At 39.5% G+C, this 12,396-nt stretch overlaps 1 protein-coding gene across 1 annotated transcript in view; it reads right to left on the reverse strand.

Moving 5' to 3' along the window:
- Positions 1–12,396, reverse strand: part of CDH18 (cadherin 18) — a 1,009,618-nt gene that overhangs the window by 246,149 nt on the left and 751,073 nt on the right. Inside the window, 1 exon segment of the mRNA XM_030551747.1 lies at positions 11,893–12,187. Coding sequence (XP_030407607.1) covers positions 11,893–12,187 — 295 coding nt within the window.

Consider the following 12,396-nt stretch of genomic DNA (forward strand, 5'->3'; position numbering starts at 1 on the left):
TTCCCAAATCAATTCAGCTTTAATTTTGATAACACAAGTAAAAAAAATAGGGTGGGGGTTGATTTTGCAAGTACATAACCATATTTTACCATTACAAAGAAAGTTTCAGCTAAGGAGAAGTAATACCCAATACGTAGTTCTGAAAGTGCCAAGGGGAATAGTTTGGAATGGTAATTGTACACTGAACAACCAACTAATCCAAGTTTGGAAAAAAAACAATTTTTTTTAAATATATGTAATTTCGAAAATGCTTTCAAAGAATTGTTTTCTGTTTTCCTTGATATAGACTTACACTGTAGTTTAGTGAATAAAGGTCTTCAGGGAAATTAGATGTTTATTTTTCGACTTCCTTCCTTCTTGAGAACATAAAAACAGCCAGAAGGGGTCAGACCAGTAGTCCATCTAGCCCAGTATTCTGTCTTCCAACAGTGGTCAATGCCAGGTGCTTCAGAGGGAATGAGCAGAATAGGTAATCGTTGAGTGATCCCTGTCACCCATTCCCAGCTTCTGGTAAACAGAGGCTAGGGGCACTTCAGAACGTGGTATTGGATCCCTGCCCATCCTGGCTAATAGCCACTAATGGACCTATCCTCCATGAAGTTCTCTAGGATTTTTTTTAACTCTATTATAATCTTGGCCTTCATAACATCCTCCAGTAAAGAGTTCTACAAGTTGACTGTGCATTGTGTGAAGAAATATTTCCTTTTGTTTGTTTTATACCTGATGCCTATTAATTTCATTGGGTGACCCCTAGTTCCTCTGTTATGAGAAGGAGTAAATAACATTTCCTTATTTACTTTCTCCACACCAGGCATGATTTTATAGACTTCTATCATATCCCCTCTTAGTCATCTCTTTTCCAAGCTGAACAGTCCCAATCTTATTAATCGCTCCTCATATGGAAGCCGCTCCATACCCCTAATCACTTTTGTTGCCCTTTTTAGTATCTTTTCCAATTCCAATATATCTTTTTTTTAGATAGGATGCTCAGAAATGCACACAGTATTCAAGGTATGGGTGTGCCATTAATTTATATAGCGGCCATATGATATTTTCCTCTTATTATCTATCCCTTTCCTAATGATTCCCAACATTCTGTTTGCCTTTTTAACTGATGCTGCACATTGAGGTGAAAGTTTTCAGACAACTATCCGCAATGACTCCAAGATCTCTTTCTTGAGTGGTAACAGCTAATTTATAACCCATTATTTTATATGTATAGTTGGGATTATGTTTTCCAATGTGCATTACTTTGCATTTATCAACATTGAATGTCATCTGCCATTTTGTTGCCCAGTCACCCAGTTTTGAGAGATCCTTTTGTAGCTCTTTGCAGTCTGCCTGGGACATAACAATCTTGAGTAATTTTGTATTACCTGCAAATTTTGCCACCTCACCGTTTACCCCTTTTTCCAAAACATTTATGAATATGTTAAATAGGACTGGGTCCAGTACAGGCCCCTGGGGGACACCACTATTTACCTCTCTCCATTATGAAGACTGACCATTTATTCCTAACCTTTGTTTCCTATTTTTTAACCAGTTACTGATCCAGAAGAAAACCTTCCCTCTTATCCCATGACAACTTACTTTGCTTAAGAATCTTTGGTGAGGGACCTTGTCAAAGGCTTTCTGAATATCTAAGTACATTATATCCACTGGATCACCCTTGTCCACATGCTCGTTGACCCCTTCAAAGAATTCTAGTAGATTGGTGAGGCATGATTTTCCTTTACAAAAAACACGTTGACTCTTCCCCAACAAACCGTGTTCATCTATATGTGTCATAGATCTTTTCTTCACTATAGTTTCAACCAATTTGCCTGGTAATGAAGTTCAGCTTCCAATTGCCAGGATTGCTACTGGAGCCTTTTTAAAAAAAAAAAAAAGACATCACATTAGCTATCCTCCAGTCATTTAGTACAGAAGCTGATTTAAATGATAGGTTTCATACCACAGTTAGTAGTTCTGCAGTTTCACATTTGAGTTCCTTCATAAATCTTGGGTGAATACCATCTGGTCCTGGTGACTTATTACTTTTTAATTTTTCAAATTGTTCCAAAACCTTCTCTAATGACAACTCAATCTGGGATAGTTCCTCAGATTTGTCACTTAAAAAGAATGTCTCAGGTTTGGGAATCTCCCTCACATCCTCAGCCATGAAGACCTATGCAAAGAATTCATTTTTTTTCTCCAAAATGGCCTTATTGTCCTTAAGTGCTCCTTTTGCATCTCAATCATGCAGTGGCTTGTTTGTCAGGCTTCCTGCTTCTTATGTACTTAAAAAATTTGCTGGTATGTTTTGAGTCTTTTGTTAGCTGTTCTTCAAATTCTTTTTTTGACTTCCTAATTACATTCTTACACTGCATTTGCCAGAGTTTACATTCCTTTGTATTTTCCTCAACAGAATGTAAGTTCCATTGTTTAAAGGATGCCTTTTCACCTCTAACTGCTTCTTTTACTTTGTTTTTTAGCTATGGTGGCACTTTTGTGGTCCTCTTACTATGTTTATTTTAAGTTGGGGCATACATTTAAATTGAACCTCTATTATGGTGTCTTTAAAAGTCTCCATGCAGCTTGCAAAGATTTCATTCTTGGCGCTGTGCCTTTTAATTTCCTCATTTTTTGTGTAGTTCCCCTTTCTGAAATTAAATGCTACCATAGTGAGCTGCTGTGGTGTTTTCCCCACCACAGGGATGTTACATGTTATTATATTATGGTCACTATTACCAAGCAGCTCAGCTATATTAATGTCTTGGACCATATCCTGTGCTCCACTTCGGATTAAATCTAAAATTGCTTCTCTTTGTGGGTTCCAGGACTAGCTGATCTAAAAGGCAAACATTTAAGGGGTCAAAAAGTTTTATCTCTGCATCCTATCCTTAGGTGATATGTACCCAGTCAATAAGGGGATAGCTGAAATCTGCCATTATTATTGAGCTTTTGGTTCATGTAAGATTTTTACTTCGTTTGACTCCATGCTTTGATGCACATATAATGCCACTCCACCACAAGAACGACCTCTTCTGTCCTTCTGATATTCCTTGTACCCTGGTATTAGTTTATCCTATTGATTATCCTCATTCTGCAAAGTTTCTATGATGCCTGTTATATCAATATCCTCATTTAATATGAGGCAACTATGTTTACCCATCTTAGTATTTAGAGTTCTAGCATTTGTATAGAAACACTTACAATTTTTCACTTTTTAGTTGTCTGCCATGATGTGATGAAATTGAACGGGACTCTTTTTCATTTGACTGTTTTTCATTAGATCCTACCTACATTTTATCATCTTCCATTATCTCCTCCTTATTTGGATATGATGTCTCGGTATCCTATCACACTAAGGAAACCTCTCAATTCATCTCCATTAATATATCCTCCCCTAAGGTATGTCTCTATCTGAAGAATATTTTCCTCCGCACCTGTCGGCTTTCCCACAGCCCTTCGTTTAAAAGATGTTCTACCCTTTTTCAATTGTACGTGCCAACAATTCCATTTTGGTTTAGGTGGAGCCCATCCTTCCTCTATAGGCTCCCCCTTTCCTAAAAGGTTCCCCATTTCCTAATAAATTTGACACCTCCTCCCTACACCATCATCTCATCCACACACTGAGACTCTGCAGTTCTGCCTGTCTGATGCTGCATGTGGAACTGGAAGCAATTCAAAGGTTACCATGGAGGTCCTGGACTACAATTTCTTACCTAGCAGCCTAAATTTGGCTTCCAGGACCTCTATCCTATCCTTCTCTATGTCATTGGTATCTACATGTACCACAATAACCGGCTCCTCCCGTGGACTACACAAAAGTATATCTAGATGTCTCGAGTGATCAACAGCATTCGCACCTGGCAGGCAAGTCACCATGTGGTTCGCCGGGTCATTGCAAACCCATGCAAATATCTATCTTTCTAATGATCAAATCTCCCATGACTATTACCTGTCTCTTCCTAAGAACTGGAGTTCCCTCCCCCAGAGAGGTATCTTTACTGTGACAGGATACCTTGACATCATCTGGAAAGAGGATCCCAACTATTGGATCATTTCCCTCTGCTTCAGTTTCGTGTTTTCTTTCCTTGAGACTTTCATCCTCCTCAACAGAAAAGAGGTTGTCAGACTGGGAGAGGGACCATTCTATTGTGTCCCAGAAAGTCTCATCTATGCACCTCTCTGTCTCCCTTAGCTCCTCCAGTTCAGCCACTCTGGTCTCCAAAGCCTGTATGCATTCTCTGAGGGCCAGGAGCTCTTTGCACCAAATGCACACATACACCACCCGTCCATGAGTAAGATAATCATACATGCTGCATGAGGTTTATTAACATTACTGGTAGCAGTAATGGAGTCCTGTTTTACATATAGCCACATAGTTCATTGGAAGAAATTCTTCATTTGGCTGACATTTACAGTCATTTACAGATAATGACAGTTCCTAAGGAAACTACTGGAAGAAGTGGTCCTGTCTCCATCAGAATGGTCCGCTGAACAATCGTCGCATTCTCTTTCTCTTATGCTGAACAAGATAACCAGGAATCAGACAATAGGCTCAATCCTATAAACTGCTGAACACTCTGGCCTGCACCAGTGAAGCACTTAAGTATGTCATTATAGTTACAAACACAGACTCATAGAAATGTAGGGAAGGAAGGGACTAGTCAGGTCAGGTCAGCTAGTCCATCCTCCTGCACTGAAGCTAATCAAGTAGACTCATGTGGTACCAATAGATGTTGTTCTAAAATGTTCTGGAAAAAAACTCTATGGCAGTCACATTCCACAACTCCCTAGTAATCATTCCCTTATACCCAGAATCCTTATACTGGGAAGGTTTTCCTCATATTCTAAGTGTATTTCCCTTGCTGCAGATTACTTCTTGGCCTAGTTGCAGTGGACACAGACAGCAATTGATCACCATACTTTATATAGTGCTTACCTTATTTGAAACTACTATGCCACTCAGTCTTGGCTCAAAACCAAACATACTTAAGATGTCTGTTTTCCTAAACCTTGTGTTAGTTTGCATTGAGAGAGTCGAAGAGAGTAGCAGAAATTTGTCCACGTTTCCTAAAGTGTGTCACCCAGCACTGGGCACAATACTTCAGTTGAGGCCTTACAGCTGGCCTGGTAGAGCAGCCCAATTACCTCCTATAGTTTCCTTAAATATCATCATCCTGTGAATAAACCCCAGACATTAGTCTTTCACAGTATCATACATTGTCGGCTCATATTAATTTTTGATCCCGTCTAACTCCAGATCCTTTTTCTGGCCATACTACTGGTCTAGCCAGCTATTCCTATTTTGGTGTGTTTTGATTTTTCCTTCTCTAAAGTGTAGTACTTTTCAAAATTTATTTATCTTATTGATTTTCAGACCTATTCTCCAATTTTATTAAGGTTGCTTGGAATACTACTCTTGTCCTCCTGAAGTGCTTGCAACTCTTCCACTTAGTGCCAATCCACAAATTCCATAAGCATACTGTGCACTCCATTCCCAATCACAAATGAAAATGTTGAATAGTACCAGGACCCAGGATAGACCTCTTCTGACTCCAGTGAATACTCCAGTCTCTACATGGAATGTCATGTAGGACTGGTCAGAAGCCTTTCTAGTATCAAGACATATTCTCTTCCTCTCTATCTACCAGACCAGTAAAGCTGCCAAAGAAGGAAATTAGGTTGGTTTGGCATGATTTGTTCTTGACAAATCTATGTTGGCTATTGCTTATCATCCTATTTTCCTCTAGATGCTCACAAATTGATTCTTGATAATGACTATATAATGAGAAAGACAGGTGGGGTCAGGGTGGGGAAGAGATTCATAAACCATTACCACCAAATCTCCTGTAATGTAGAATTCAAGAACCAAGGAAATTGCATTGAACGGCAGAACAACAAATTCAGATATCAGAACAAGCACAAGAATAGCTACTGGTGAAACACCTTTAACAAATACTAAAATAAAAGTAAGAAGTTCAGCTGGTTATAGCATTCCAGCTGAAGGTCAAAATGGCAAACTGAAAGTGGATTCAATCTACATGGGATTAATCTATCCATCAATCGAAGGTGGTGATGGAGAGATAAAGAGACAAAAAAATCTACAAAAAGCAATAACAGACTTTGATAAGGTATCACTGGAAAGACTGACAAGAAAACAAATTGCATACAATGTACAATTACTTTCCAGTTTACCAAAAAGTGTGAAAAGGGAGGCAAAAATCAATAAATGTTAAAGAAAAGAATGATCAAAAACATGCAATAAAAGTAGCAAGACTGATTATAGTAAATGGTGAGATGTAATGCTATCTCTGAATCACAGGGATGTTTCTTAGAATATATTCTTCAACAATGATCTCAGACACAGCTCATCAACAGAAAAATATATATGTTTTTTCTCCACACAAGGTAGATATTGATGCTCTCTCCTTAGCATTAGCAGTGTTCTGGGTTAAAAAAAACACACTGATTTATTACTCAAAATGTTGTCTTAAAATAGCCTGGATGAGTCTGAGTAATCCCTAAAAGCTGATGATTAGGATACATAATTTGTAACGTGGCTGTGAATTAACTAAAGCCAGGAATTCAGACTGATATGAAATGAGGTTTATTATCTATAAAAGAATCAAACAAGCTCTATCCTGGAGTCACTAATGAGAGGACAATGAGAAGTGAACTACTACAGATAAGAAGAAGAAATCAATACTTTATGTGCTCTTGACTTTGAGGACAACATTGATCTGTTCTCTACTAACCTTTTCACAGGGTAGGTAATAAAGTGACTGCTGAAGAGACAGAGAATCATGAGCTTAATTACAAGTAATACCCTATTAGAAAATATAGAATTTGAAGAAAGAGAGGAGTAAAACAGGTGAGTGTTCGTCATAGAAATTTGTCTATGGAGACAGAACTGGCAGAAGTAACTGTTTTGTAGCCTGATGAGAGATGACTGGAAGATATTTCAAGGACATGAATATAAAACTAGCAACTAAAGACAAAAAAAAAAAATGATTAAACCCTAAACGTACAAAAACTGCAGTGCTGTCTCTATAGTTGTGATGTGACACTGCAGCAAATAACCAAACACAACTGGAGAGATTTCATGCAGGTCCATGGTATTTTTCATGGCAGCAGCATTCCCTGACAGCAATACTGTACGTGAAGGAATAACACTGTCACTGTTATAATACCATCTGCAGAAAAGGCCTCTTCGGTTATGTCTATACAACGAAGTTAAGTCAACTTCATCTCCAAATAAATTTGTTAGTCTCTAAGGTGCCACAAGAACTTCTCAGTTTTTTTTTAAATTATTATTTATTTAAGCAAGTCAATCTTGCATGTCCATACTATGCTTATTGTGTCTGTGAAGTGCATCCCCACTAGCAGCACTTCCACTGACACACAGTGCATGTAGTCGAATGGAATTTTGGGTTGGGCTTGCAATGCCTTATAGGACCAAAACATTGGCGCAGGTGTTATGGGAACATGACATTAGCCTCCCATGATGCACTTAACTCCCCTCTCCCTGAAATTAATGGCAAACAAACCAAGTCTTTTTTGAGCCTTTTTTTGTAAGCCTGGGTTACCTGCATGGTTGCCATAGAACTATAAGCATGGACCCTGCTCAGCTGTACACTGTTGTTGTCAGCATTACAAACACCTCGCACCTTATCCTGCAGTATTTACACAGCCAATACAGGAGCTGCTGCATGGAACAATGTGTTGCCACGCAAGCAGCCCTGCTGGAAGACATAGTGTGGAGCAACTCTCAGTTGCTGGCAACAGTCACACATCACCTTGAAACAGCTGAGCACCATTTCTGGGCCCAGGAAACAAGCACTGACTGATGGGATCACATTGTTATGCAGCTATGGGATGAAGAGCAGGGCTGCAGAACTTTTGAATGTGTAAGGCCACTTTCCAGGAGCTGTGTGAAGAGCTTTCCCCAGCCCTGAAGTGCAGCAATACTAAAGTAAGAATTGCTCTGACAGTGGAGAAGTGAGTGGCAATAGCTCTGTGGAAGCTTGCAACACCAGACTGCTAGTGGTCAGTGGCACATCAATTTGGAGATGGGTAAATCTACCAATCCAAGTCTGTAGAGCCATCAAAAGACTACTGCTAAGAAGGGTAGTGACTCTCGACAACGTGCAGGACATAGTGGATGGTTTTCCCGTGATGGGGTTCCCTAATTGCGGAGGGGCTATAGATGGAATGCATATCCCTAACTTGGCACCATACCACCTTGCGAAAGAGTAAATAAATCAAAAGAGATACTTTTCAATGGTGTTGCAAGCGCTGATGGATCACAGAGGCCAACATTTCTTCTTCTGGATCGGAGCTCTGCCTGTACAGACTTTTCTCCCTACACAGTAATAAGATCCACAACCTCCTGTACTCTATGCTGGAGCATGTTTGCAGACTTGAGTCTCCATCATTGGCTATGCTGGCATGCTCTCCATGCTGATCAAACAGGAAATAAAAATTCAAAAGTTCCAGGGGTTTTAACAGGAGAGCAGCTGTTTCCTTTGTAACTGGCTGATGTGCAATGGAATTGAAAGTGCTCTCCATGCGGTCACAGTGGAGCACTGTGGGACACCTCCTTGGAGGACAGTTCATTTGAATTACACAACAGAGTCTACACTATCCCCATGTCAACCCATGGATGTCAAATCAAGCACTCCCCTTCTCGTGGAGGTGGAATACAGAAGCCAACTTTCCAGGCTACATAGGTTGGCAAAAGGGACTCAGTAGTGTAGACACATACATTATTAGATCGACTTAATGTGTCTTATGTTGACTCAAGTTCGTAGTGTAGACCAGGCGTTAGAGACGTTACATCCAGGGATTATATTTCTTCCTGGGGGTGGGAGAGAATTCATATATTTTGGTTGTGGGGAATAGCAGGTATGGATTCAAAGCATCAGAATAAAACCTGGCTCTCTACTTGTTAGTATCTCTGAGTGGAAAAAAATTTTGCCAGCTCCAGGACAGAAACAATAGATCAATTAAGTAGTCAGCATCCATGAAGGAGTCATGGATTCAGACAGGAAAAACAACTGGAAGCAAAGTAGTTGTGTACCTTTTGCTTTAAATGATATCAAGCCAGTTAGAAAGCCTCTTACCAGTCACCTGAAGAGCTATTTTAGTTCAAACACTGGCCAGTTAGAGTGGCTGATAAAAAGTGCAGAGCAGATAGAGAGGATTTATGGTGATATCTTGAGCTGGGAGAGAAGGTAGATAGAGTGCTTTAAGCTGAAAGCAGGGTAGTAGAAGGAAAAGGGACTGAGGGAAAGATTCCAAATATGGGGGAAAGACTGCTGAAAAAGAAAGACTATGGAATCAAGGCTGGGAGACATAGACCACAGGAAGGGGTGGAAAGAAGGGGACCAAAAGTTAGCATGAGACCAAAAGAAGGAATCAAGAACACTTAGAGGCAGAAAGACATGAAGGGGAAGACTGACCAAAGGCTTGGACATTCAGCTATTAGGAAGAGAGAAGGGTACTTCTAAGGGATTAGTGAGAGACTTTTAGAAAGAGGAAAGAACTGGGGAGAGAAACAAATGGAGACCTACAGAATAGATCAGATACTCTGTGGAAGAGAAACATAGCGAGGGGGGTTAGCAATGCTGAGCAAGATAGAAGTGGGATTCTATGGCATAGTGAGGGTGAAAGAAAGTCTGGAGAAAAAAGAATAAGTGGGGAAGGGGGGAGAGAAGAACCAAGGGATATAACAAGGGGATTGTTCCCTGACCTAAGGAGGAATGAAACAATAGGGAGGCGAGAAATGGGGATGGAGCCAAAAGCAATAGAACCAGGAGAAAGGAAGGAGATGGAGGGAGAGATTTAGATCCTGTTTACATTATGATAATCAAGTATCAGAGGGGTAGCTGTGTTTGTCTGGATCTGTAAAAGCAGTAAACATCTGACGAAATGGGTATTCACCCACGAAAGCTCATGCTCCAATACGTCTGTTAGTCTATAAGCTGCCACAGGACTCTTTGCTACATTATGATAGTTACTGTGCTGGGCTGGACAGTTAAAATAATCTGGTCTTGTAGGGTAGATGGGAAAGAACTGTATTTAACCAATGGGGCTAATTCACCTCTCTCTTACACCAGTGCAAGTCCATTTAAATTATTGGTGCAATGGCTGTTTTTCATCAATGTAAAGGGAGAGGAGAATCAGTCTCATGTTTTCAAACTGCTACAATCCTGGCTATGGTTGTTGAATATTTCAGGAACATGATGTAACAGTTTGGTCCCACCTACAATGGTGATATCAACCCACATGGCTAATATTTTATATGCTGTAATTTACTACATGCATGTGATGAAGGAAAATGTGAAGGGACTAGCTATGTGCCCGGACCACTCCCACAGCAAGATTAGAGTCACAAACTTGATGAGACCTATGCGTCAACTGGCTCATAGTAATGATGGCAGGTGATGCCCATCCCCTACTTAGGGTGACCAGATGTCCCGATTTTATAGGGACAGTCCCGATTTTTGGGTATTTTTTTATATAAGCTTCTATTACCCCACATCCCGTCCGATTTTTCACACTTGCTGGGCTGGTCTCCTACTACAGTACTCTACATCTTAAATGCCAGTGAGCCAGAGAATTAACAAAGAGCTCCCAGCCACAAAGTAAGCTCTCCATACCTAAGCTTTTAAATGCCCTAAAATTACCTCTCATAAAAACAAAACTTCTTCTCTCTGCTTTCCTGACTCATACAAAGCACTCCTGATATTGGGTTTGCTGCATCTGGCCCATTATGATGAACCATTCATAATTCCGTGTGACTGAATGATGATAAACACATCAGGATTCAATCATACCAGCTTCTCTCCAAACATATAATCAAAAATAATCACTTTTTTATGAGAGGCTGGTTACTCAGTTCACTTGATATTTTTTCCTGTTGGCGTTTATAAATTCCATTTGTTGCAAAAGTTCAGCCAACACCTTCTGACTTGAGAAAGAGAGTCAGTAGAAGTGAACAAATATATGTTTTATGTAAATTGACTCCGGAGGGTTATCTTGTCTTGGACTTCCTGCTATTCTCTTTTTTTTAACTAGTGTGGGTAACTGTCCCCAATCACACGTTCCGTAGTGAAAGCAGCAGGCTTCAGGAGGGAAATGCTTATAATAGCTGAGCTTCTTAAAAAAAATATTTTTTTGGATCTGTCCATCCTGCATGAGAAAAGAAAATCTATCTATCTAGCACTGTGCAAAAAAATCTAAATCAATTGTATTATTGGGGGACCAATAAGTAACAGCAACTGCTAGCATGTTGCTGCTGCTTTAAATAGAGCACTGATCAAGCAGCAGCAAAATGCATGAACATATAATTAATACCTAAGGTAAAACTGTCATAGGGTAATACAAAGCTGAGCTACATTTTATCTTACATTATAAAAGAAAAATAACTGCAAATGAATCTCAGGCTGTGGTCTAAAATAAACTGGAGATTTATTTTTCCTTTCATTTGTTTTATTCTCTCCATAAATTGAATAGATTATTTACACAGACAAATGTCTCTGAAAATAAACACTGTAGTTGTACAGGAATGTAACAATGTAATTTTTTTTTCCCAAAGTGCAGTTACCCAGGAGTGCAAAACTATTGAAGTATTTAAGAATAGCACAGCATTTCCTCTTCTGCTGGCATGTATAATGTATTGTATGAGTGTACTATGGACAGACAGTTAAAGAAAACTAACAAGTGATGTTCAGTTTGAAAGCTTGCTGCCTTGTTATTACTACAACCTTCCAGCTTTTGTTGACCTTTGTGTATAACTAATGATAAAGAAAATACTTTTTAATAACTCTGTGGAACAGGAACTGGTACCTTCACTCATTAAAATCTAGCTGCCTTACGAGAATAACATCTTTTCCTTACCCATTTCAGACATCTCTGGCACAGTAACAATGTAAGGTCCATCTGTAAATTTTGGTGCATTGTCATTGATGTCTTGCACTTTGATAATGAACTCAGATTCAGGCTCGAGTGGCTTGTTCGTCCGTCTGTCAATAGCCTGAGCATGCAGCACATAGTGTGTTTTCTGCTCTCGATCTAGACTTTTGGTTGAATGGATGTCTCCTGTAGTGTCATCAATAATAAATATAGTTCCAGCCCCTTCTCCAGTAAGGATGTACTTAACTGATCCATCACCTTTGTCAGAATTGGAGTGTAGCTGAAAAATATACACAAACATACAATATTATGTAAAATAATATTTAATATAACATGTCATATAACACGATGTAATGCATCTGTATTCTGTTAGTACTGGCCTAAAAAAAAAATCCGCCCTGGCTGCTGTAATGTTCTGTGCACAAGTTTACTTAATCTGCAGTGGGTTACCTCATCATAACTCATCTGCTTGAGTTCCATAGGGATCTC

Source organism: Gopherus evgoodei, chromosome 2, assembly GCF_007399415.2.
Source record: "Gopherus evgoodei ecotype Sinaloan lineage chromosome 2, rGopEvg1_v1.p, whole genome shotgun sequence".
NCBI lineage: Eukaryota > Metazoa > Chordata > Testudines > Testudinidae > Gopherus > Gopherus evgoodei.